We start from the raw sequence: 26,282 nt of genomic DNA on the forward strand, positions 1-26,282 counted from the left end.
CAGGATCACTCCTTAGGAGATTCCCGTTACAGTTAGTTCAAGCTTTAATTTCTAATTTACTATACACGTACAGTGGACTAATATCCACTAGGCAGATGCAAGGAAATCTTGCAACGTGCTTTCTGCATGGGTAAATTATTAGGATACACACCACAGACGGCAGTTTACTGAGCTGGTTGGTTTACTGGACCACTTTGTAAGATACATTTCTGAATTCTATCCTCAAACGTCAAGTAGCATGTAGAAACTGTTGTCAGGCTGTCTCCTATTTCACACACAAAAAGGGGAAGGGGACAAGTAAACTAGATTCACAACTATTTAAGTGAAAAGGTACTACTTATATCCTACAGATATCAAGAATCAGATTTCTTAGAAAAAACTTCCACCAGCCTAATAAAGACAATGTTGTGTCTTATGATGGGAAGATTAAGTCAAAGACCATTTTGTGATTAAGTGATTGAAGTAAAACAAGAAAGGAAGGACAAAAGAAAGACAGCCCAAGGAATGGGAGAAAATATTTACAAAATGTATATTTAATAAAAGGCTTAAAGCCAGAATTCACAGAGAACCCTTACAACTCACCAATAAAATGGCAACATAACTAGAAAATGGGCAAAGGATCTGAACGAATTTTTCTCAAAAGAAGATATACAAATTAAAACCACAGCAAGACACCACTTCACACACCCAGCAGGATAATTTTTTCTTTTTAATGGAAAACAAGTGCTGGTGAGCATATGGAGAAGCAGGAATCATTTAAAATTGTTGGTGAGACTGTAAAATGGTGAAGATGCTCTGAAACACAGTGTGGCAGCTCCTCAATAAGTTAAACGGAGCTACCATATGACCAGAGACTCCACTTCTAGACAGCTGCCCAACAGAAATGAAAATGTCAGTTCAGTTCAGTCGCTCAGTCGTGTCTGTAGGTCCACACAGAAACATGTACATAAAAAAAAAAAAAAAGAAAGAAACATGTACATAGATGACATTAGCAGCAATATTTACCACAGCCAAAGACTGGAAACCACTTAAGTGTCCCTCAGTTGATGAAGGAAAAACAAAATGTGGTCTATCCATACAAGAAATATTATTTGATAATGAAATGGAAAATAATGCTCGTAGACACGACCACAGAGATTAACCTTAAAAAAAGTATGCTAAGTAGTACAAGAAGGCTGTCACGAAAGGCCATAAAATAAGAATCCATTTACATGAAATGTGCACAACAGGCAGATCTATAGAGACAGAAGTAGATTAGCAGTTGACAGGGGCTGTGACAAGGGGAAAAAATGACTGCTAATGGGTACTGGGGTTTCTTTCTGGGATGATGAAAATATTCCAAAATGAGACAGTTGCAACAGTTACACAACTCTGTGAGTACACCAGAAAACACCAAATTGTAAAACTTTAAAAGAGTTATTTTAAGATACATGAATTTTATCTCAATAAAGCTGTTCTTTTGAAAAGAAAGATGAATAAACTGAAAACCACAATTCTGAATCAGATATGAGTATTTTCATTGTATATTTTATTATTAATATCAAGATTATATTTGGAAATCATAAATTGAAGATTTCCTTTTGGAATCTTAAAGCTGACACTAAAATGGGGAAAGCATGTTTGCAAAGCAATGTCATTTCAGGAAGTTAGAGCGTAAAAGCATAGGTATCTTGGCTTCCAGAAGCTTTTCCTAAAATACATGACTTTATGAGAAGAACTAATATGAAACCAAAATGTGCCACGAACGTCTGCTTTCTACATTGTACTCTGCATGTCTGTTCATCCCTTCCATGTTTCCGCTTCTGGCCTATCAGATTTGAATCATGAACCCAAAAGCATGACACTCAAACCCCTTCTATATAACAACAGCTCAGATTAAATAATTACAGAATGTTTAGAATGTTAGAATTACAGACAGGGGCCTCATGTAACTATTTTCTTCTCCTCTCAATCCAGTCTAGGTAGATCCATGTATTTCAGAAATGCAAGTTATCTGATTATTATATATTTTGAGAAAAAAGATAAACTACTTCCAGATACATTTGGGTGTTTTGTTTTGTTTTTATTTTTAAAAACCTGTCTTAAATTGCCACACCACTAAAATGAATAAAGTGCTAAATTGGTTCCTATAAATAATAGTGGCAAAAAAATTATTAGGTTTATTTTCGTTATATGCCTAACCCAACATCATTTTGGCTTCAAAACTGTAACCAAATACCTTGATACTGATAGGAGAGCAAAGCTTTCAAAAATCATTTTACTATATAAAAATTCAGCTTCAGATCAGATATAAACCTTAAATCTAGCCATGTGATATCAATAGCACAATCCTACAGCTGTCCTCTCAGCCCTGAGGTACATCGACTGGATGATGAATTTCCTTTTTATATCACCTGAGTATATTATATTTCATTATTTCTATCTTTCTGAGAATAACAAAGGCCCAAATTCTAGCAAATTGGGCCAAAGGTTTTAGGAGTGCTGACGGCGCACAAGTCTCTGATGTACATGAACGAGGGACTCTGTCACCTCACGCGCCATACCTGGTATGCACTGTGCCGTGGCCTCGGTGGTTATGGTTGGAGCGACTGGGGGCTGCTGCTGACTGGAGCTCACTTCTGGCTCTGTGTTAACTGAGGGAGAAAGGGCCACCTCACAGGAGGAGACCTGGCTGGGCAGATGGGACAGGAACTCTTCGGAAGCAACTTGTTCATCCTGTCCTGGCAGCTGCAGGGCAGACAAAGGGATGCTGATCTGTTTGTTAGGATGGGATGTGCTCACGGGCATCTGCATGGCCACGTGCTGGCTGGTGCCATGGGAACTAGGGGGTCCTCTGTTAGGTGAAGCCAGAGATACCCTGGTGGTCTTCTGGACTACTGGTCTAGACATCACAGAGGGGGATGCGGACACACCATGTGGGTCTAGCTCTGAGCTGATGGCAGATGTTACGTGGGAAATCAGCTTAGCAGACCCTAAGGAGGGACCAGCATGAGTCTGAGACTTAGGTTTTGCCATCTGTGTCAATGACAGGGCTGGTCCATCTACCCCTCCAGTCAGCTCTGCATTTGCCACAATATAGTAATCTTCAGGAATCTCTTGTTTGATCTTCTTAATGATGACATCACTGCTGCATTCATCAATCATTTGAGTTTGGGAGCTCGAATGAAGAGAAGATGGTACTATTCCAGGCCTTTTTCGCGCAATGCTTTGAGGCCTCTGCGGTTGGGGTTCAAAGTCACTATCTTCATCAGTAACAGAAGACTCACAAACCATGTCAAACAGAGTGTTTTCATCTTCATACTCTTCAACAGCTTCATCCAGTTCAGAGGGCTCACTGCAATAAGAGAAGTCACAAGAGTCTCTGGTCCGATTACAGTCTAGCTTCGTTTTCACTGGTCTCCCAGGGTACCTTTCAACGGGGCTAGTTTGAGTCTCAGAGGGCACACCAATTATACTTGGACTATCAGAGTTAAAACTTCTGTTATCCTGGAAACAGACCCTTTCCTGGGAGCCAGCTCTGCAAGTAGCTGTCAGTGGCCAGTGATAAGCGTGGCCTGCACTACAGCCCCACATTGCTGTCAGGTTCCCATGGGAACCTTCTGAAAGTAAATGTTTCAGGTTTGGAATGAGGCTGCAAATGGTCCCATGGCTGTGGGCCCAGCTGACCAATTTGGATAGATTCTCAGATGAGGTATGAAGGCAATCCTCCATGTTACAGGATCAGCAGTGTCTTTCCTAAAAGGAAATAATCAAAATAAGAAGCCATTATTACCCAATATATTCCCAGATCTCAATCACTTCAATTTCCTTGAACTATGATTAGGTGGCACACAATAAAAGTAACAGTTAATATCACGTATATGGGCAGAGACTGGAAGAGAATGTAGGGGAAAAGTAAAAACAGTTTATGGTTTCTGGCTGTGAGATTTGAGAATTTTCTGTTATTTCCTTTACTATTATTAATATAATGTCTACATAAGAAAAAAAAGTGAAAAAAAAAACAAGCAATAAAATAGAGGTGAACTTTCTCATAGCACATTTTACTTTCATAGCACATTTCTCTTTACAGAGAGACAGGTTCAATTAACCAGGAGGATGAACTTCCCCTTTCACCTTCCACCACCATAAACTTCATTACTAGAGGAAGAGTCAACAAAGGCTCAGATTCATTCTAGGATGGATGGGAAAGAAGGGAAGTCTGGCTGTTTTCTGCTGGATACCAGAAAACAAATGACATTACTGGGAGTCCATGAAGAAAATGTGGGGCTAAATCAGATGTGGGGAAGAAAAATCTTTTAACAGAGAAGAGAAAACAGACTGAAAGGAGAGCCACTAGAGGCCCCTGCTGGGATGGGGCGCGGGCAGGCTGCAGACCAGAAGCAGGGATGGGTAGGCCGGGTGCCAGACCCTAACCAAGTCTTAGGAGCAGGCTTCCCATCTTCTTGCTGTCTGAAATTCCTGAAACACTGCCTTTACCTCACAATTCAGGTTAAAAAGATTCATCCGGTCTATTTTACCATCTTAGGTTCCTATACACACAAGCTGGTATATAACCAACTACCAAATAGAAATAAATCATTCTTTATTGGACAGAGGTCAAAAAGAATACTTGTTACGGGTCCTTGACTGGGTAAGAGTAAGGACAACATAACAGGCAAAAAAAATGAAAAAAGGTACAGACGGAATCTGTGTGCGATTGGAAACGTCTAACAAGGCTCTGCCAAAAGGAAGACCCTGGGAAGAACTAGCAAGAAGGAACAAGGATCTTGATGTGTGTTCCCTGGTCATCTGCAGCTGGAGTAACAAGAGGCACCTCGCTGGCAGTGGGCTCTGTACTAAGGTGCCATGGTCCAACTGCAATGCCATGTGACCACACAGAAGGGTGCATTTGAGCCTCTATTCTCTGCCCTGCTCCATGGCACACCATCAGCAGAGTCTGGTAAATTTAAACCCTTTAACACATTTCATAATGTGTGCTACAACCTCTCTAATACAGCCATGGCCACAGTCAACGTCCCAAGCCTCATTTTCTACTACGGCCTTCTCTCACATTTCTTGTGGCCTCCTCCTCCCTAAACACAGTTTCTCACTGGCCCTGGGCCGCTAAAAACTTTCTTTGCCTTGATATGCAGCTGCCTTCTTTCTTTACCTGGAAAACCCATTCAGGGATGACCTCAGGACCACCTTCTGTTGAAGTCATTCTAGATCCTCTTTGCACCTCAGAGATTTTAGATTCTCTTCCTGTACTTCCATCATCTCAAAGAACCTGGCCTTTACTGTACCATTATCACTGACTTTCTTATCCATCTCCCAGACTTGCCTAAGGATTACCTGAGGACAGGGACTATGACACAATTTTTCATTCATCAATGAGGACCTACTTAGGGATACAGAAACTAATAAGATACGGTTGTGCTTGAAATCTCATAATCTATTGTACATGTTGAATATATAAATGAAGAGTGAATGCATAAATATATAAATACTGAAAGAACCATCCACACTAACAAACCAACATATAAGACCCTCAAATAAGAAACATGAAATTCCCTATGACTTTTATTGTAATCATTTAAGGGATAAGAGGACTTTCTCCCCAAGGGTGTAAACAGAAACAAGCTGTCTTGTGTATGTAGGAGAGTAATACATGAACAACCAGATTTTATGAAGCAGCACAAGCTGGGAAGATCCCCTGGAGGAGGAAATGGCAACCATTCTGGCGTTCTTGCCGGGAGAATCCCTTGGACAGAGGAGCCTGGCGGGCTACAGTCCACGGGGTTGCAAAGAGTCGGACACAACTGAGTGTTTGAGCACACAGACACAACAGATCAAAAGACCAGGGACTGGTGTGGGAGTCAAGAACTTCAGATTTTCCTTCTAGAACTTACGTCTTTGGCCTCTAATAATTCACTAATTATCTCTAAGTCTAAAATGACAGGACTATGATCTTCATGTTTCTTTCATGATCTAGCAATTTAGGATCTTATTTCATTCATATTCCTTTCATATAACTTTAAAGTAGAAATGCAGATAAAAGAGAAAGACTGGGGGAGGCGTTGGTATTTGTTTTTTGAACTTTCTTAACATACCTGCTTATTAGTTAGTGTGGCAGAGACTTCTATTTGCCTACCCAGTATCCATTCTCTCTTATTTATTACAGAGTCCCAGTCTGTTGGGGCAGCAATATGCTCACCTAAAACATATTTCCCAGCTTCCTCTGATATGGAAAAGATCATATGACACAGTTATAGCCAATGATACACAAACGGAAGTCACTGGGTGGGGCTTCTGCCAAAGCCCTCAGAAATATAGACTTGTCCAGTTTTTGCCTTTCTCCCTTTGTCCTTTCCTTTCTTCCTGCTGGGAACAAGGACATGATGGCTGGACCCCTAGAGGTCATCTCAGGAACAGGAATTAAGGACTTAAGGATGGGAAAGAATAGCCAGAGGAGCTTGGCAATATGATGGAGCCGCTGCATCAGCTCTGAACTGCCTAAGATTCCTTGTTACACAAGGGGAAAGATTAAACCCTGATCTAGCTTAAGTCACTGCCACTGAGTATTTGATTATACAAAGCTAAACGCAACTGCTAACACAAAAAAAGAACATTCACGTCTGGTTTTAGAAACCTTACAGCAGAATCCTTCTTTTTCTTTGCACTATGCTCTAGGACAATCGTTCCTCAGGCTGGATCCAACAAATGAGCCTTGGGAGGGCTACGATTCTATGTCGTAATGTTAACCCTTTTCATTTTTATCATAATACAATTAATATAAGCATATTATGCATCATCTAAATCTTATATCTAAGTATTGCCTTGTAATTTCAGTTCTGCTCTGCCTTTGTATGTATACTCACATTAGTGTCCATAATCACCGAAAGTGACATCATTCAACTTTCATTTGTTGGGAAACCCGTTCATGATGTATTTTTACCAGATATAAATACAAAACTACTTTTCTGCATTATTAATTGCCAAATGAAAAGTATTATGATCTGACATCAGGAAAATGGCATATTGGAAGGACTGATGCCGAAATACTTTGGTCACCTGATACAAAGACCTGACTCATTAGAGAAAGACCCTGATGCTGAGAAAGACTGAAGGCAGGAGGAGAAGGACGACAGAGGATGAGATGGCTGGATGGCATCACTGACTCGATGGATGTGAGTCTGAGCAAGGTCCGGGAGTTGGTGATGGACAGGGATGCCTGGTGTGCTGCAGTCCATGGGGTTGCGAAGGGTTGGATATAACTGAGTGACTGAACCGAACTGAAACGGCATATGTGATGGTGAAGTAATACACCTCTTTAAATGTCACAGGCTAATGAGAAAAGAAGTAAATGATAGGCATGCTCATAGGAAAAAATCATATATATTATGGTACAGTATTTAAATGATAACTGTTCAAACTGTAAAAATGTGGCAGAATCAAAATACAAAACTGTATATGCCTGTGGAAGTCAAAAGTACTTATTGGTCCAGGTAAAAGTTACCATACAGAAGTAAAATAGTATGTTTGCTAAAGACCCACAGCCAGAAAAAAGTAATAATTAAAAGGCAAAGTGGATAAAATTTTATATTTTATTAAAAGCTTAGCCACTTAATTCTATAATAATCATCAACTTTAAGAACAACAGGTAGTAATAATAAGTCATTTTTATTACATTCTGAAACTCACTTGCAATCTCATGAAGAGGCTCTTAAACTTTTCTTAAGTACCATAAAATGAAAATATTTTTCCAGTATTACTATTAATATAATTTAACCAGGCAACCAATGTTAACTGGTAGTTATGAGAACATAATTAGCTAATATTTAAGGTACTTAAATGAACTGAGTCTAAACTGACAAGGAATAGCTATCAATATACTACAATATATTCTAAGTTTATACAAAAGAGAATCAAAAATAAGGCAATCAAGGTATTTTCAAACTACTGAGAATAGGTACAGCCAGCTCTTGAACAATGTGGATTTGAACTGTGCAGGTGTACCTGTACACTGGTAGTTTTCAATAGTAAGTAGTACCACGGTACTACACAGTCAACAGTTGATTGAATCCGTGGTTGTTGAGGAACCAGAGATATGGAGCTCCTACTATAAATTATATACAGATTAACCCAGAAGCAGTTCAAGGATGAACTATAGTTTCTAGAATATGCTGATTTCCTTCAGCAGTTTGATGACAAGCTCTATGCTGAAAAATAATGCTTTTTCTGTATTTTCAAGAATTCAAAATAACTTCAGGAAAGATTTTCCCAAATCGTATATGGATGATGATTGGATTAGACACTCAATGTTACAGATTATGGGACACCTCATTAAAAATATCATGTATGAAACGAGATGCCAGTCCAGGTTCGACGTACGATACTGGATGCTTGGGGCTAGTGCACTGGGATGACCCAGAGGGATGGTATGGGGAGGGAAGAGGGAGGAGGGTTCAGGATGGGAAACACATGTATACCGGTGGCGGATTCATTTTGATATTTGGCAAAACTAATACAATTATGTAAAGTTTAAAAATAAAATTAAATTAAAAAAAAATTTGAACCTCAAGGAGGCCTGCCTAGCAGAGTCTAAGTTGAGTATGAGATCTGATTATCCTAAATCAGCAAAGCTATAAAGTTATTATCACCACACCATATGTTAACCTAAGTAAGCAGACATTCTATGTGTTAGTATTCATATCGTTAAAGCCAAAATCAGAAACATATTAAACATAGAATCAGACTTACTACCATCAAACCTAACATTAATCATTAGGTTTCAGAATGACAATATAAAACAATTGTTACAGTTAATATTTATTGAGCAATTATTGATTGCCAGGCACTACTCTAGGACTTGACATCTTAATAATTCTATCAAAAATCCTAATAAGTTAGGTAACTTATCATCTTGGGAAAAATAATGGTAGAGCCAAAATCTGAACTTCGGTCTTAACTCTAGAGCCCGTGCTCTTAATTAATATACTATACTGCTTCCAGCAATATAACAGTAGAAAAATACTATCTCAAGTCTAGTCCTCTAGCACATTAATGTTGTGAACTTGAGCCTATGTTGGTTTTATAGTTTTACTTAGTTGAATTTGTATATCTTTTCTGATTTATAGCTTTATCAGAACTATAAGCATGCATTTTATGTATAAACATACTTAAGTAACATTACGATAAAAAATAACTTAAACCAGCACTAGGTATAAAGAAGACTCATGAAAATATTTTTTTCAAAAGTTTGAACAAAGTTTTCTGTAGGAAAAAAAAAAGGTATAAAAAATGATGTCACTTTTCCAAAACCTGACAAAGCGGGCTACCAGTCAAATACTGTGAATATCTAGTTGGCTTTCACCTGACTTTGGTTATAACAATCGCCCCACAGTTGTTGCAGTCTCTCTCTTTAAGAGGTAGTGAACCTTTCAAAGGATTTGTTATTTTAATACCATTAAACGTGGTGGTAGTTTAGCTGCTAAGTCACTAGTCAGTAAGTCCAACTAATGCAACTCCATTAACTGTAGTCTACCAGCGCCTCCATCCATGGGATTGCTCAGGCAAGAATACTGGAGTAGGTTGCCATTTCCTTCTCTGGGGGATCTTCCCAACCCAGGGACTGAACCTGAGTCTCCTGTGTTGCAGGCAGATTCTTTACCAGTGAGCCACCTGGGAAGCCAGTATATTAAATACTTAGGAATAAATCCAAGACTTCTATACTGAAAACTACAAAATGCTAATGAGAGAAATTAAACATGACCCAAATAAATAGAGATATATACCATGTTTGTAGATTGGGAGGATTCAATATTCCTAGGATCAATTCAAGATCAATCAATTCAGGATTCAATTCAGGATCAATTCAATCCTGAACTGATTTATACATTCAATGGAATCCCAATGAAAATTCTATCACATAAAATTCATATGGAAATACAAATAACTTAGGACAAGCAAAATTCTAAAATAAGAATAAAGTTGGAAGACTAACCCTACCTGATTTCAAGACTTAAAATGATTTCCAAGATTTTTAATCAAGATCATGGGGGTACCGACGAAAGAAAAGACACGTACATCAATGGAACTGAGTAAGCATCTAAAAACAGACCCACACATATTTGGTCAACTGATTTTTGACAAAACTGTAAAGATAATTCAATAGGAAAGGAAAATCTTTCCAACAAATGGTGCTAGATCAACTGGATATCAATTTAAAAACAAATCGACCTTCAGTTACACTACACATAAAAATCAACTCAAAATGGATCAGAGATCTAAATCTAAAACCTAAAACTAGAAAACTCTGAGAAGAAATCATAGACTACCTTTGTAAACTTGGAGTAGGCAAAAGTTTCTTTGGATGCAAAGAGCACTAGCCATAAAAAAATTCTAATAAATTTTACTACATCAATTGTTAATGGAATGTAACTATTAGGCCTTATCAGGGATGGAGAGGAGATCCATTAAACTTAAACACACTTAACATAGTTACTTCTTTCAAGAGTTCCCCTGAGTAACATTCAGTGCAAAGGAAACTTGGGTATGGTCTAAAAAGCTGATGATGTCTCACTAAACTAACAGATCAGTGACTTAAAAACCCAGAAACAAAAGAAAATAAAACAAAAAATGGGAAGTACTGGCTCTTTAAAAACAAAAAAACAGAAATAAGGTTACCCTGTGTTTTCTTATTTACTGAGGATGACACAGCTTTCTATTTTACTTGCCCACTAACTAGGACTCTTAGAACCTAAGAAGTAGATCACATAAGCTTAATTTCTCCATATTCCCATTAAAGAATACAATTTATTATATAGGTTAAATATGGAAAACTACTCAACAGATTTTCCAAAAAAAAAAAAAAAAATATGAAGAAAAAAGCTACAACATTAATGTAAAATAGTGTGCAGAAAGGAGGTACAACTTAAAAAAAACAGAGTAAAGGATATAGACAAAAAAAAAAAAAAGGATATAGACAGGGTATTTACTGCTATTGAGGCCTACAATGTGCTTTCCAAATTTAAAATACATCTATTGTTTCAAAACTTTTACATGTAAATTATATAAATTAGTACAGACATTAAAAGCGGACTTAAAAATAAAGAATTCAAAGAATATAATACTTGCTTTTACTTTTAATATAGTATATTTATTAATTTTTAAATGTCACAAGTACCATGTAACTATTATGTAATTTTTTGAAATAGATAAATGTAAAAGATACTTTGTACATAGTAATTTTGAAAATCACACTAAAAATATTTTAATTATATATCATGACTGTATAACATATATTTATATTTCAATTCAGTACATATCTACTGAATACTTACAAGCTAAACACTGGAGTAAGTTGTATCCCCTCCAAATATATATTTTAGTCCTAACTCCCACTACCTCAGAATCATCTTTCTTGGAAACAGGGTCATTGCAGATGTAGACAGTTAAGTTTCGATGAGGTCATAGAGAGGTAGGGTAAGGCCCTAATCCAACATGACTGGTGTCCTTATAAGAAGACAGATACCTACGGAGAAAGCCATGTGACAGTCAAGGCAGAGACTGGTGTTCCGCAGCAGCACGCCAAGGAACACCAAAAACCGCCAGCAAACCACCAGAGAGAAGCTGGAAGAGGAAAGATTCCCTGCAGTTTTCAAAAAGAACATGGTCCTGCCAGCATCTCGATTTAGGACTTCTAGCCTCCAGAACTGCGGGACAATAAACCTGTTTTTTTTAATGCCATCCAGTTTGTGGTACTTTGCTAGGCAGCCCCAGGAAACTAAAGACATTGTATGAAGCATTCCAAAAAAGATACACAAAACGAGTGTTCCTAACTTCTACAAGTTCAGAGTTTAACAGCACACTGTGTAAGTCAATTAATTAATACAATGTAAGTAAATGTTTCAAGTATGGGGATAATGATTAATTCTACTTCTTGGCTGAGGAATGCAAAGGAACTCAGGATCTGCTTCCCGAAAGAGATTCTACACAAAGGCACAGTGACTTGAAACAGTATGGTGACTTTAGGCAACTATAAGGATTCAGATATTACTGGCCTGTGTCATGTAAGATGGGAACAACGGAAAAAGATTAAACTGCAGAAAAATGCAGGGGCAAAGCATGATGATCAAAGAGCTGGAGAGTTTACCTTGTGAAGGACCTAAACCAGAAACAAACGCATGGGCCAAACTTGTATAAAGATCATTTCTGAGGCAGATTAAAAGGTAGCAAGGGGCAGAGGAGGCTATTTTAGAAGTCTAGACCAGAGGCCTAAGGAATTAAAAACAAAGAGAAAGAGAGTACAGATCTGTTAGAAGATAACAGGCAGCAACTGGGAATGAACTGCTTTTGAGGAACAAGGGTGAAGAGAGAGGTTGGAATAATTTCCAGGTTTCTATCCTGAGGGCCAGCCAGAATAGACCTGTTCTCAATCAAGACAAATATCGGAAGAAGAGCAAATGTACAGGTTAGAAGTGATGATTTGTTCCATTCCCTTTAAAAAGTAATAGACTCAGGAATCACTGATATTAATAGCACAGCATGAACAATCTATGCAACTTACACATAAAAATCTCCCAATTTATCTCCCAGGTAGACAAGTGTGCCTTTCTATGAAGGGTATATGCCTTGTCTGACTTTGCAACACCAGTTAAGGTAATTTGAAAACTGAAAACCATTTCAGTTGACTTTTAAAGTCATTTTAGTCAGGTTTCTTGGCTAAGAGTATACAATACGTGCCTTCAGAGAGATTCAGTGTTCACTGAGTCAAATGTAAAACGTCACCTGTCAACCATACTTTCAACAAACGTGAATTAAGCATTGTGAAGCACTGGCTGCATCCTGGAAAGAGAAGCGTGATAAAGACTCACAGTCTGCATCATCACAGAGCTTAGTCCAGAGGGCAGCCAAACGATAAAACAAGACATGCAATCAAGCGTAGTAAGTGCAACAAAGAGACAGAACGTGGTGTTACAGGAACACAGGCATGGGCATCTAATCTGGACCAAGACGAGTCAAGGAAAGTTACCTAATGATGTGCAAGCTGCGTACAGAGGGATGCATAGAAGCTAGTGGAGCGAGAGGCAGGAAGAGAGTCCCATTTGAAGGTTCAGAAAACACAGAGAACAACAATGTTTGAGAAAATGGAAGTTGTTCAGTACGGCTGGACAGAAGAATCTAAGGAGGGATCCACAAGGAGTGAAGAATGTGTAAGATGCATCTGAAAAAACAGGTAAGGACCAGTTCAAGAAGATTTTCTAGACTATGTAAAAAAAAAAAAAAAAAAACTTTGGGCTTTATTATAGAGATAATAAAAAAGTATTCTATGATTATAAGAAAGTGACTTTTGAATCATCATTCTAGTAATAGTTGGAAGTGGGCCAAGTTGGAGATACTGCTAAGTCACTTCAGTTGTGTCCGACTCTGTGCGACCCCATAGATGGCAGCCCACCAGGCTCCCCTGTCCCTGGGATTCTCCAGGCAAGAACACCGGAGTGGGTTGCCATTTCCTTCTCCAATGCATGAAAGTGAGATGTGAAAGTGAAGTCGCTCAGTCGTGTCCGACTCTTAGGCGACCCCATGGACTGCAGCCCACCAGGCTCCTCTGTCCATGGGATTTTCCAGGCAAGAGTACTGGAGTGGGGTGCCATTGCCTTCTCCAAGTTGGAGATAAGGATCCAGATAGGAGAGAGAATGCAGTAATTCAGGCAAGATATAATGGTAACCCACCCTGGATAGTGGTAGGAGGGATTTTATGAGAATGACAGATTTGAAAACCAACTTAAGATGCAGAAGATGAAAGATTAGATTTGGGAGGCAGAAGGAAGGAAGAACTTGGCTACTGAGAAAAAGTTTGGTTTATGCCATATTAGTTTAAGGTGCCTTTAAAATATCCAAAGGGAGGTATCAAATAAACAACTGAATATATAGAGTTCAGTTCAGTTCAGTTCCTTAGTTGTGTCCGACTCTTTGCGATCCCATGGACTGGAGCATGCCAGGCCTCCCTGTCCATCACCAACTCCCGGAGTTTACTCAAACCCATGTCCATTGAGTCCATGATGCCATCCAACAAGCTCATCCTCTGTCGTTCCTTTCTCTTCTAGCCTTCAATCTTTCCCAGCATCAGGGTCAGCTTCCCAGCAAATGAGTCAGTTCTTCACATCAGATGGCGAAAGTACTGGAGTTTCAGCTTCAACATCAGTCCTTCCAATGAATATTCAGGACTGATCTCCTTTAGAATGGACTGGTTGGATCTCCTTGCAGTCCAAGGGACTCTCAGGAGTCTTCTCCAGCACCACAGTTCAAAAGCATCAATTCTTCTGTGCTTAGCTTTCTTTATAGTCCAACTCTCACATCCATACATGACCACTGGAAAAACCATAGCTTTGACTAGACCAAAGGTCCAACAAAAGGACCTTCGTTGGCAAAGTAATGTCTCTGCTTTTCAATATGCTGTCTAGGTTGGTCATAACTTCCCTTCCAAGGAGCAAGCATCTTTTAATTTCATGGCTGCAGTCATCATTTGCAGTGATTTTGGAGCCCCTCAAAATACAGTCTCTCACTGTTTCCACTGTTTCCCCATCTATTTGCCATGAAGTGATGGGACTGGATGCCATGATCTTCATTTTCTGAATGCTGAGCTTTAAGCCAACTTTTTCACTCTCTTTCACTTTCATCAAAAGGCTCTTTAGTTCTTTTTGCTTTCTGCCATAAGGGTGGTGTCATCTGCATATCTGAGATTATTGATATTTCTCCCCGCAATCTTGATTCCAGCTTGTGCTTCATCTAGCCCAGTGTTTCTCATGATATACTCTGTATGTAAGTTAAATAAGCAGGGTGACAATATACAGCCTTGACATACTCGCTTCCCCATTTGGTACCAGTCTGTTGTTCCATGGCCAGTTCTAACTGTTGCTCTCTGACCTGTATACAGATTTCTCAAGAGGCAGGTCAGGTGGTCTGGGATTCCCATCTCTTTCAGAATTTTCCACAGTTTGTTGTGATCCACACAGTCAAAGGCTCTGGCATAGTCAATAAAGCAGAAGTAGATGTTCTTCTGGAACTCTCTTGCTTTTTCAATGATCCAACGGATGTTGGCAATTTGATCTCTGGTTCCTCTGCCTTTTCTAAAACCAGCTTGAACATGTGGAAGTTCACGGTTCACATAGTGTTGAAGCCTGGCTTGGAGAATTTTGAGCATTGCTTTGCTAGCGTGTGAAATGAGTGCAATTGTGCAGTAGTTTGAGCATTCGTTGGATTGCCTTTCTTAGGGATTGGAATGAAAACTGACCTTTTCCAGTCCTGTGGCCACTGCTGACTTTTCCAAATGTGCTGGCATATTGAGTGCAGCACTTTCACAGCATCATCTTTTAAGATTTGAAATAGCGCAACTGGAATTCCATCACCTCCACTAGCTTTGTTTGTAGCGATGCTTCCTAAGGCCCACTTGACTTCTCATTCCAGGAGGTCTGGCTCTAGGGGAGTGATCACACCATTATGATTATCTGGGTTGTGAAGCTCTTTTTTGTATAGTTCTTCTGTGTATTTTTGCCACCTCTTCTTCATATCTTCTGCTTCTGTTAGGTCCATACCATTTCTATCCTTTATACGTATAGATCAGTATCAAAAGATGGATAAAAGGAATGATGTAAAGTATATATGAACATTTTTCCACAATCATAATATAGAGGATAAAAACTGGACATACAAAATGACATTAGCATTAGCCTGGTGAACTCTGAACTCAAGGATTTTGAGTTCATTTAGGGAATTACTTAAATTTGTCATGGTGCTGGGGGAAAAGACGGGGAAGCGTCACCTTGGCAACTGACGGCTAACTTTCCTTTATCTCAGTGTTGTACGTCCCCTCCCCCGTTTCTGTTTCTGTATACAGGAATTCAGGATGAAAGGGAATGAAATGTATGACCTTAAACTGAGACTGCAGAAACACCATCTGACAAGTGTCAATGTTGAGATTACCTGAGAGATGAGATGCGGAAAATCAAAATAAGGATTATAGGAAGACAGATACAAAAGGACGTTGAGGTCACTCAGGTGCAAAGCAAAGAATCAGGAACATTCTCCAGTGACTAATGTAGATAAAGGGACTTCTAAGTCTCCCAAAAAGCGCCTCACTGGTAGAAGTTGTGGATAAGTCTGGTTAAGTGAAGGTTACATCAAACTTTCTAGAAATCCAACTCCAACCCTCCTCCAAAACCAATCTTACATTAAAAAAATAAATAAAACTAAAGTAGTTGTGTACATAGACTATTCTGGAAGTGTACAAAGGGCCATCCCGTGTGGGCTGGGATAGCACAGGGGGTTAGAGCAGGCACTCCACTGCCAGATGCCTGAGTTTGCATGGTGACTCTACCACTTGCTAGCTACTGACCTTGGGCAAGTTACTTCACTTCTCCGCACCCCAGTTACCTAATCTGTAAAATGACAGTAAGAATAGTATCAACCTCAGGGACTTCCCTGGTGGTCCAGTGGTTAAGACTCTGTGCTTCCACTGCAGAGGGCGTGGGTTTGATCCCTAGTGGGGGAACTAAGATCCCACATGCCTCACAGCATGGCCAAAGAAAAAAGAACACCACCAACTTCATACTGTTATTGTCAGGATTAAACTTTTCATACTACAAAACACTCAGAACAATTACTTGACAACTGTTTAACTGAAATTAGGGGCTTTCCCCCCCATTTTGGTGGTCTGAATATTGCACAGAGAACATGAGATACAGCACCATACACTCACAGAAGAATGAGATTAAAAAAAATAACACTACAGTATGGTATGCTCAGTCAAGAATGAGGTCCTCATTTAACTTTCTCAGACTCTTCAGATTAACACAGACCCATCAAAGTCCACTCCTAAATTCAGAGCAGCAACACAGAACAAGGCTCAGTTACCCTGACATCCCTAGGAGTCATGCATATAGATCCTTAAACTCGATACAGGACTTATTCTGCAGCTACCTTAAAAGTTCAGTCCCAGTGTTTCTAAAGAACAATCTTCTGGACTTCCCTTCATCTACCATTACTGAATGACCTTAGGCCATTAGGAATACTAGTGAGCAAGACAGTCACACTCTGTCACTACACAAAGCTCAGGGTAGCAGGGTGGGAGGGGACAAACAACTAATCATACGTGAAATATTTTTGTTGCAATTGTGATAAAAATTTTGCAAAGTCATATATATTGAGTGCTAACAGAGCATAAAAGCAGAGAAACTTGTTCTATTCTGGGAAATCAGAGAAAGCTTCCCTGAGAAAGTGGGATCTAAACTAAGAGCTGAAGGATTAGTGCAATTCATAGATGAAGGTGGAGGGGGCAAAAGGAAAGAAGAGATTACCGTAAGGCAGAAGCAGAAGCATAAGCAAAGGGCCTAAGAAAGGTTCTGAAATTCCCCCTTATAAAACCACCTTTAGCAACTACCCTGCCACATCCTAGCACACCACGCTGCTGCTGCTGCTGCTAAGTCGCTTCAGTTGTGTCCGACTCTGTGCGACCCCACAGACGGCAGCCCACCAGGCTCCCCCATCCCTGGGATTCTCCAGGCAAGAACACTGGAGTGGGTTCCCATTTCTTTCTCCAATGCATGAAAGTGAAAAGTCAAAGAGAAGTTGCTCAGTCGTGTACGACTCTTAGCGACCGCATAGACTGCAGCCCACCAGGCTGCTCTGTCCATGGGATTTTCCAGGCAAGAGTACTGGAGTGGGGTGCCATTGCCTTCTCCAAGCACACCACGCAGGGTCAGGATAATAGACGCAGCAATGTGAAGTAGTTCTTACACAACCCATTCCACCACAGTTCACCCACTTCCTCCTAACAAATGCTGTTTACCATCTCTTTGACTCATCTATTTATAAGTCCTAACTTAAAATACACATTTATATCATATAAGCCAGTTACGCCTTTACCAGGAAAATAAGTAATTTAAAAATAATTTTAAATAAAATTTCTACTCTTTTTTTTTTTTTTTTAATTTTATTTTATTTTTAAACTTTACATAATTGTATTAGTTTTGCCAAATATCAAAATGAATCCGCCACAGGCATACATGTGTTCCCCATCCTGAACCCTCCTCCTCCTCCTCCCTCCCCACACCGTCCCTCCGGTCGTCCCAGTGCTCCAGCCCCAAGCATCCAGTATCGCAAGATCGAACCTGGACTGGCAACTCGTTTCTTGCATGATATTCTACATGTTTCAATGTCACTCTCCCAAATCTTCCCACCCTCTCCCTCTCCCACAGAGTCCATAAGACTGTTCTATACATCAGTGTCTCTTTTGCTGTCTCGTACACCAGGTTATTGTTACCATCTTTCTAAATTCCATATATATGCGTTAGTATACTGTATTTCTGTTTTTCCTTCTGGCTTACTTCACTCTGTATAATAGGCTCCAGTTTCATCCACCTCATTAGAACTGATTCAAATGTATTCTTTTTAATGGCTGAGTAATACTCCATTGTGTATATGTACCACAGCTTTCTTATCCATTCATCTGCTGATGGACATCTAGGTTGCTTCCATGTCCTGGCTATTATAAACAGTGCTGCGATGAACATTGGGGTACACGTGTCTCTTTCCCTTCTGGTTTCCTCAGTGTGTATGCCCAGCAGTGGGATTGCTGGATCGTAAGGCAGTTCTATTTCCAGTTTTTAAGGAATCTCCACACTGTTCTCCATAGTGGCTGTACTAGTTTGCATTCCCACCAACAGTGTAAGAGGGTTTCCCTTTCTCACACCCTCTCCAGCACTTATTATTTGTAGACTTTTGGATCGCAGCCATTCTGACTGGTGTGAAATGGTATCTCATAGTGGTTTTGATTTGCATTTCTCTGATAATGAGTGATGTTGAGCATCTTTTCATGTGTTTGTTAGCCATCTGTATGTCTTCTTTGGAGAAATGTCTATTTAGTTCTTTGGCCCATTTTTTGATTGGGTCATTTATTTTTCTGGAGTTGAGCTGTAGGAGTTGCTTGTATATTTTTGAGATTAGTTGTTTGTCAGTTGCTTCATTTGCTATTATTTTCTCCCATTCTGAAGGCTGTCTTTTCACCTTGCTAATAGTTTCCTTTGATGTGCAGAAGCTTTTAAGGTTAATTAGGTCCCATTTGTTTATTTTTGCTTTTATTTCCAATATTCTGGGAGGTGGGTCATAGAGGATCCTGCTGTGATGTATGTCAGAGAGTGTTTTGCCTATGTTCTCCTCTAGGAGTTTTATAGTTTCTAGTCTTACATTTAGATCTTTAATCCATTTTGAGTTTATTTTTGTGTATGGTGTTAGAAAGTGGTCTAGTTTCATTCTTTTTACACGTGGTTGACCAGATTTCCCAGCACCACTTGTTAAAGAGATTGTCTTTAATCCATTGTATATTCTTGCCTCCTTTGTCAAAGATAAGGTGTCCATATGTGCGTGGATTTATCTCTGGGCTTTCTATTTTATTCCATTGATCTATATATCTGTCTTTGTGCCAGTACCATACTGTCTTGATAACTGTGGCTTTGTAGTAGAGCCTGAAGTCAGGTAGGTTGATTCCTCCAGTTCCATTCTTCTTTCTCAAGATCGCTTTGGCTATTCGGGAGGTTTTTTGTTTTTCCATACAAATTGTGAAATTATTTGTTCCAGCTCTGTGAAGAATACTATTGGTAGCTTGATAGGGATTGCGTTGAATCTATAAATTGCTTTGGGTAGTATACTCATTTTCACTATATTGATTCTTCCAATCCATGAACATGGTATATTTCTCCATCTATTAGTGTCCTCTTTGATTTCTTTCACCAGTGTTTTATAGTTTTTTATATATAGGTATTTAGTTTCTTTAGGTAGATATATTCCTAAGTATTTTATTCTTTCCGTTGCAATGGTGAATGGAATTGTTTCCTTAATTTCTCTTTCTGTTTTCTCATTATTAGCGTATAGGAATGCAAGGGATTTCTGTGTGTTGATTTTATATCCTGCAACTTTACTATAGTCATTGATTATTTCTAGTAATTTTCTGGTGGAATCTTTAGGGTTTTCTATGTAGAGGATCATGTCATCTGCAAAAGTGAGAGTTTTACTTCTTCTTTTTCCAATTTGGATTCCTTTTATTTCTTTTTCTGCTCTGATTGCTGTGGCCAAAACTTCCAAAACTATGTTGAATAGTAATGGTGAAAGTGGGCACCCTTGTCTTGTTCCTGACTTTAGAGGAAATGCTTTCAATTTTTCACCATTGAGGATAATGTTTGCTGTGGGTTTGTCATATATAGCTTTTATTATGTTGAGGTATGTTCCTTCTATTCCTGCTTTCTGGAGAGTTTTTATCATAAATGGATGTTGAATTTTGTCAAAGGCTTTCTCTGCATCTATTGAGATAATCATATGGTTTTTATTTTTCAATTTGTTAATGTGGTGTATTACATTGATTGATTTGCGGATATTGAAGAATCCTTGCATCCCTGGGATAAAGCCCACTTGGTCATGGTGTATGATCTTTTAATGTGTTGTTGGATTCTGATTGCTAGAATTTTGTTAAGGATTTTTGCATCTATGTTCATCAGTGATATTGGCCTGTAGTTTTTTTTTTGGCATCTTTGTCAGGTTTTGGTATTAGGGTGATGGTGGCCTCATAGAATGAGTTTGGAAGTTTACCTTCCTCTGCAATTTTGGAAGAGTTTGAGCAGGATAGGTGTCAGCTCTTCTCTAAATTTTTGGTAGAATTCAGCTGTGAAGCCATCTGGACCGGGGCTTTTGTTTGCTGGAAGATTTTTGATTACAGTTTCAATTTCCATGCTTGTGATGGGTCTGTTAAGATTTTCTATTTCTTCCTGGTCTAGTTTTGGAAAGTTGTACTTTTCTAAGAATTTGTCCATTTCTTCCACGTTGTCCATTTTATTGGCATATAATTGTTGATAGTAGTCTCTTATGATCCTTTGTATTTCTGTGTTGTCTGTTGTGATCTCTCCATTTTCGTTTCTAATTTTGTTGATTTGATTTTTTCTCCTTTGTTTCTTGATGAGTCTGGCTAATGGTTTGTCAATTTTATTTATCCTTTCAAAGAACCAGCTTTTGGTTTTGTTGATTTTTGCTATGGTCTCTTTTGTTTCTTTTGCATTTATTTCTGCTCTAATTTTTAAGATTTCTTTCCTTCTACTAACCCTGGGGTTCTTCATTTCTTCCTTTTCTAGTTGCTTTAGGTGTAGAGTTAGGTTATTTATTTGACTTTTTCTTGTTTCTTGAGGTGTGCCTGTATTGCTATGAACTTTCCCCTTAGGACTGCTTTTACCGTGTCCCACAGGTTTTGGGTTGTTGTGTTTTCATTTTCATTCGTTTCTATGCAAATTTTGATTTCTTTTTTGATTTCTTCTGTGATTTGTTGGTTGTTCAGCAGCGTGTTGTTCAGCCTCCATATGTTGGAATTTTTAATAGTTTTTCTCCTGTAATTGAGATCTAATCTTACTGCATTGTGGTCAGAAAAAATGCTTGGGATGATTTCTATTTTTTTGAATTTACCAAGGCTAGCTTTATGGCCCAGGATGTGATCTATCCTGGAGAAGGTTCCATGTGCGCTTGAGAAAAAGGTGAAATTCATTGTTTTGGGATGAAAAAAAATTTCTACTCTTATGAAAAACAAATACCTCAGTCTTAGTCAATAATTTGGTACTGATAGTATATAAAAAATGCTTTAAAAATATTAATGTATCTAAAATACTTACCCCATTAAAAACCTCCAAATTCTTGATAACTCCCAGTTATTCAAGATTTTAATTTCTGTAGTTTATACTAAGCATAATGTCTACTACTATTAGAAAAGAATTAAAACTAATTACAATTACAACAGCATTCCATTCATTCCAAATGTTCCCTGTGCTGACTAGTAGTATTACTCAGTGACATTTTTAAAGTGGCTTTCCCGTCAATGAACATGATTTGACAAGATGATTCAGGCTTTACAGCCCACTCAAAGAAGCACAGTAAATAGAAAAACTGAAATTCTATCTCAAAGTGACTGATGTTAACAATTCTAAAGCTGGGTTTAAATTCACACAGCCTCATCCTCCTGATGGAATCTTCCAGGACATAAAGGTCTAATAATGAAGAATCTGTCCTAGAAGCTGAAAATACAGCCCCGTCTTGGTAAGCGACGTAAAGGAAGGCTGATACCAGATTTCAGAGAACAATGTGCAAGAACACGCTGCTCTACTGTCCACTGCAACCGCTCTGACCAAGGTCAGCAGTAACCTCCAGGCCAACGACTTCACCCGACATGCCTCGGTTCTCTCATTTAGCTCTCAGTGGCTCTCAGAGCTGCTCTCGCCTTACTAGAAACTCTAATTTTCCTTGGATTCCATGATACTGCCTTGTTACTTTCTCAGTTTTCTTTGCTGGGATCCATCATCTTTTTTTTTACTTTTAAAATTATAATTTATCAATAATCCTGGCATTCTTCTCATATTACTCACTCACCAGATGATGCTCTCATCCACCCCTACAAATCTGGTTATCAGGTACATACCCTGACAATTAACATCCAAATTAATACTGCAATAAATGGCATTACCATCTCCTCACTAGATGAAGTCCAAACCCTACAAGTCACCTTTGACTCCAATACGTTCTTCACATCTCTATGCAGGAAAAAATGGGAACAGTGATAGACTTTATTTTCTTGGGTTCCAAAATCACTGTCGACGGTGACTGAAGCCATGAAATTAAAAGACGCTTGCTCCCTGAAAGAAAGCGATGACAAACCTAGATAGCATATTAAAAAGTAAAGATATCATTTTGCTAACAAAGATTTGTCTAATCAAAGCTATGGTTTTTCCATTAATCATACAGGAATATGAGAGATGGACCATAAAGAAGTTTAAGTGCCAAAGAAGTGATGCTTTTGAATTGTGGTTTGGAGAAGACTCCTGAGAGTCCCTGGGACTACAAGAAGATCAAACCAGTCCATCCTAAAGGAAATCAGTCCTGAATATTCATTGGAAGGACTGCTGCTGAAGCTGAAACTCCAATACTTTGGTCACCTGTCTCAAAGAGCTGACTCACTGGAAAAGATCGTGAAACTGGGAAAGATTAAGGGCAGAAAGAGAAGAGAATGCCAGAGGATGAGATGGTTGGATGGTATCACCAACTCAATGGACATGAGTTTCAGCAAACTCCAGGAGATAGTGAAGGACAGGGAAGTCTGGTGTGCTGTACAGTCCATGGGGTTACAAAGAGTCTGACACGACTGAGCACTGAATTGAACTGATTTCTATGCAGAGGAACCTCCTCGCCTGGTTCAATTCTAAGACCTCACCTCTGGCCACTTGTTTCCAAAATTTCTAGATTTTACAAAGCTTCTAGTTTACATTACTGCTACACTTCTAAAGCATGTAATAAAAGATGAAACATTCAGACAAAGATGTATTTTCTTTATGCAGAGTGGATAAATCTTAAACATTTAAAATGTGGTAATAAGTTTTTTAATAAGTGTAGATATAATTACATAATATACAGCTATATATATAGCTATGTAATACATAAATTAGTTCTTATATCTTAACTGATTCTCAGAAAGGCAGGACAGGTCTTTCTTATTAATGTGAAATATTTGCTTCTGTGAATGAGATTTTGAAACTACTATATATATCTTATTAACAGTCTCTCTATTCTGACTCCCATTTTTAAGAAAGAAGATGGTGAGTACTGAAAGGGTAATAATTGTTTCAGATGAGATGGTGAGTAAGTGACAGGAATTGAGAATGTGAGTAACCTATTTTTGTTCATAAAGCTAAATATTTTAGAAACTCTGAAAAAGGTTTAATAGGTATCAAGATGACTTGAATTTCAGGGCACTGGTAATAGGACTAAATCCTCCAATTTAAGACCACAGCATTCATCTGTGTACATACTCAGAGAAAGAGACCATTTCCCTAAGAAATGCAAAGGAATTTAAAAAGTCATATGGTTTTGGTTGAGAATTATGGTCCCTTTGCAAAAGCACAAAAATTTCCTTGCTTTTAAATATATTTCTATAGTTTATATTCTGATTCACTGATCTATGTATCTATTTGATAATACTGAATCATTTAAAATCCCAGTAGCTGAATATGTTCTTATATTTGGGAAGACAAATCCCTCTTTGTTACCCTTACATTTCAAAAGTATTTTCTGATTCTTAATTTTATGGCCAGGTTAACAAATTATCATGTTAAATGTTTGTTCCTAGTAAGCTTTTAACTATGTTAAAAATGTGTTCTAGGTTTCTTAATTAAAGGATGTTGGATTTTATCAAGGATTTACTCAACTATACATGTGATCTTTTTTCTTTTTTACATCATAAGTTACATGTATAGATTTCTCAGTCTTGACCAACCCTGCATTTCTGCCCCTACGCCTCAATTTCTGTCATTATACCACCTCTCAGTGATGGTCCTGGACCCTGTATCCACACCAGGCTCAGTGTGCTCCCCAACCCCTTGGCCCATCAGAAAGGGATGATGTGCTGCAGCGCTCTAAAAAATGGTACTCAAGCTTGATGCCAACTTGAGCTCTTGCATCATTCAGTAAGAGATAGCTCCTCCCTTGCACTTTCACAGCTGCATCCATTTCTCCATAACCCCAGGTACTAGAGAAGGAAGATTTTCCTTGTTTCAAAATTAGTACTCCCCAATTCACCCATGCTGATAATTTTTTGGTAATCATCTCCACATTATAACATATTAGAACATTAAGCACCACTGTTTCATGAGGATGTGGGGCGGGGCGGGAGGGAAGTCCAGTTATTTCTGATTTACAGACTTCTCAGGCTAAGAGTGACTGCTTCATGTGATGACTCTGGTTGACACAGAGTTGGTGCCCATAGGCTGGCAATCTGTTTCTATACTCACATGTGCATTAGGTCTATAAACACTAAGGATGAGTACTTTGAACACAGTGTGAGCAGACAAGACATTAGAAACTGGGAAACTTGTGAAGGCTTAAAACCAAAAGCTTCTGTCATTCTGCCAAACTTTTTAAAGTATGACAACTTAAAGAAACACATTCTGTGGGATTTCTGTGAGGAGCATTCACTTACTTTGGGCCCTGAGTGAATTAATGAGCTAAATTCTCTAACAAATTATTGAGCATTCACTCACTATTCTCATGAAGTACAAGAGTCCTCATTATCCAGATACATTAACCATGACCCTATCATGAGACTGTGAAGAGAAGCAAAAGTTGTCATAACACAAATATTCATCAATGAGCTGACCAGTCCTCACTCCCTCTCTAAATACTAGAACCTCTTTAAGTCACTCTCTCACTTTTGAACATGGCAAGTACCTGACCACGTAAGTGCCCCAAAAGTGAAAGTGCTAGTGGCTCAGTCATGTCTAACTCTTTGCAATGCCATGGACTGCAGCCCCCTGGACTGTAGCCTGCCATGGCTCCTCTGTCCATGGAATTCTCCAGGCAAGAATACTGGAGTGGGTAGCCACTCCCTTCTCTAGGGGACCTTCCCGACCCAGGGATCGAACCCAGGTCTCCGGCATCGCAGGCAGATTCTTTACTATGTGGGCCACGAGGGAAGCCCACATAAAAGCAGGATGAATGTAAACTGAAATTACAAACTTTTCCAAAAATGCATGCATGATTTGAATAAGTTGCTGAAAAATGCTGGAGAACTGCTTTAATCACATGCAAAACCATTTTTACAAATTAATGTCTGGCAGACTCAGACCAGTTAGCAAATGTGGAGAATTCTCAAAGATGATACAGTAGATATTCCAAAAAAGAGTGAATTAAATCTTCTGGTACTAAGAGAGGCCCTTAGGGAAACTGAAGAAACCAAGGACATTTCTGCAAAAATATCCCTTTTCCGACCTGGCTCCGTGAGATGAGACTGGCGAAGCGCACTGTATTGTACTCTCATATACTTTTGTCAGAAAAGCATGCCCCTCAAATGATCATTCTAGCTCTTCTTCATTCTAAGGGTTAGCACAGAGCTTCAATCATATAAATTTTGTTACATACAAGATTTTTAAAAAACTGTTATTAATTTAGGTTTTTCCCCCAAGTTGAAGCCTGTATAATAAAGAAAAGTGTTAAAAAGGAAAGATTCTAATTACATGCTGGAACATGGAAAGAAATTCTAATTACATGCTACAACATGGATGAACCTTAAAGATACTACGCTAAGCGAAGTCAGTCAGTCACAAAAGGACCAATACTACATAATTCCACTTACATGAGTTATCTGAAACAATCAAATTCAAAGAGACAGGAAGTTGAATAGCAATGACCTGGGGCTGAGGGAGACTCGAATGGGGAGTAACCATTTAATA

General features: G+C 38.8%; 1 protein-coding gene across 5 annotated transcripts in view; it reads right to left on the reverse strand.

Moving 5' to 3' along the window:
* The window catches only part of KIAA1958 (KIAA1958 ortholog), a 138,407-nt gene that overhangs the window by 72,172 nt on the left and 39,953 nt on the right, over positions 1-26,282 (reverse strand). For all 5 annotated transcript variants that reach the window (XM_070375098.1, XM_070375095.1, XM_070375097.1 and 2 more), the window contains exon 2: positions 2,544-3,735. In XM_070375098.1, coding sequence (XP_070231199.1) covers positions 2,544-3,711 — 1,168 coding nt within the window. In that variant the 5' untranslated portion in view covers positions 3,712-3,735. The remainder of the gene's footprint in view (positions 1-2,543; positions 3,736-26,282) is intronic.

This window comes from Bos mutus, chromosome 8, assembly GCF_027580195.1.
Source record: "Bos mutus isolate GX-2022 chromosome 8, NWIPB_WYAK_1.1, whole genome shotgun sequence".
NCBI classification, from domain to species: Eukaryota; Metazoa; Chordata; class Mammalia; order Artiodactyla; family Bovidae; genus Bos; species Bos mutus.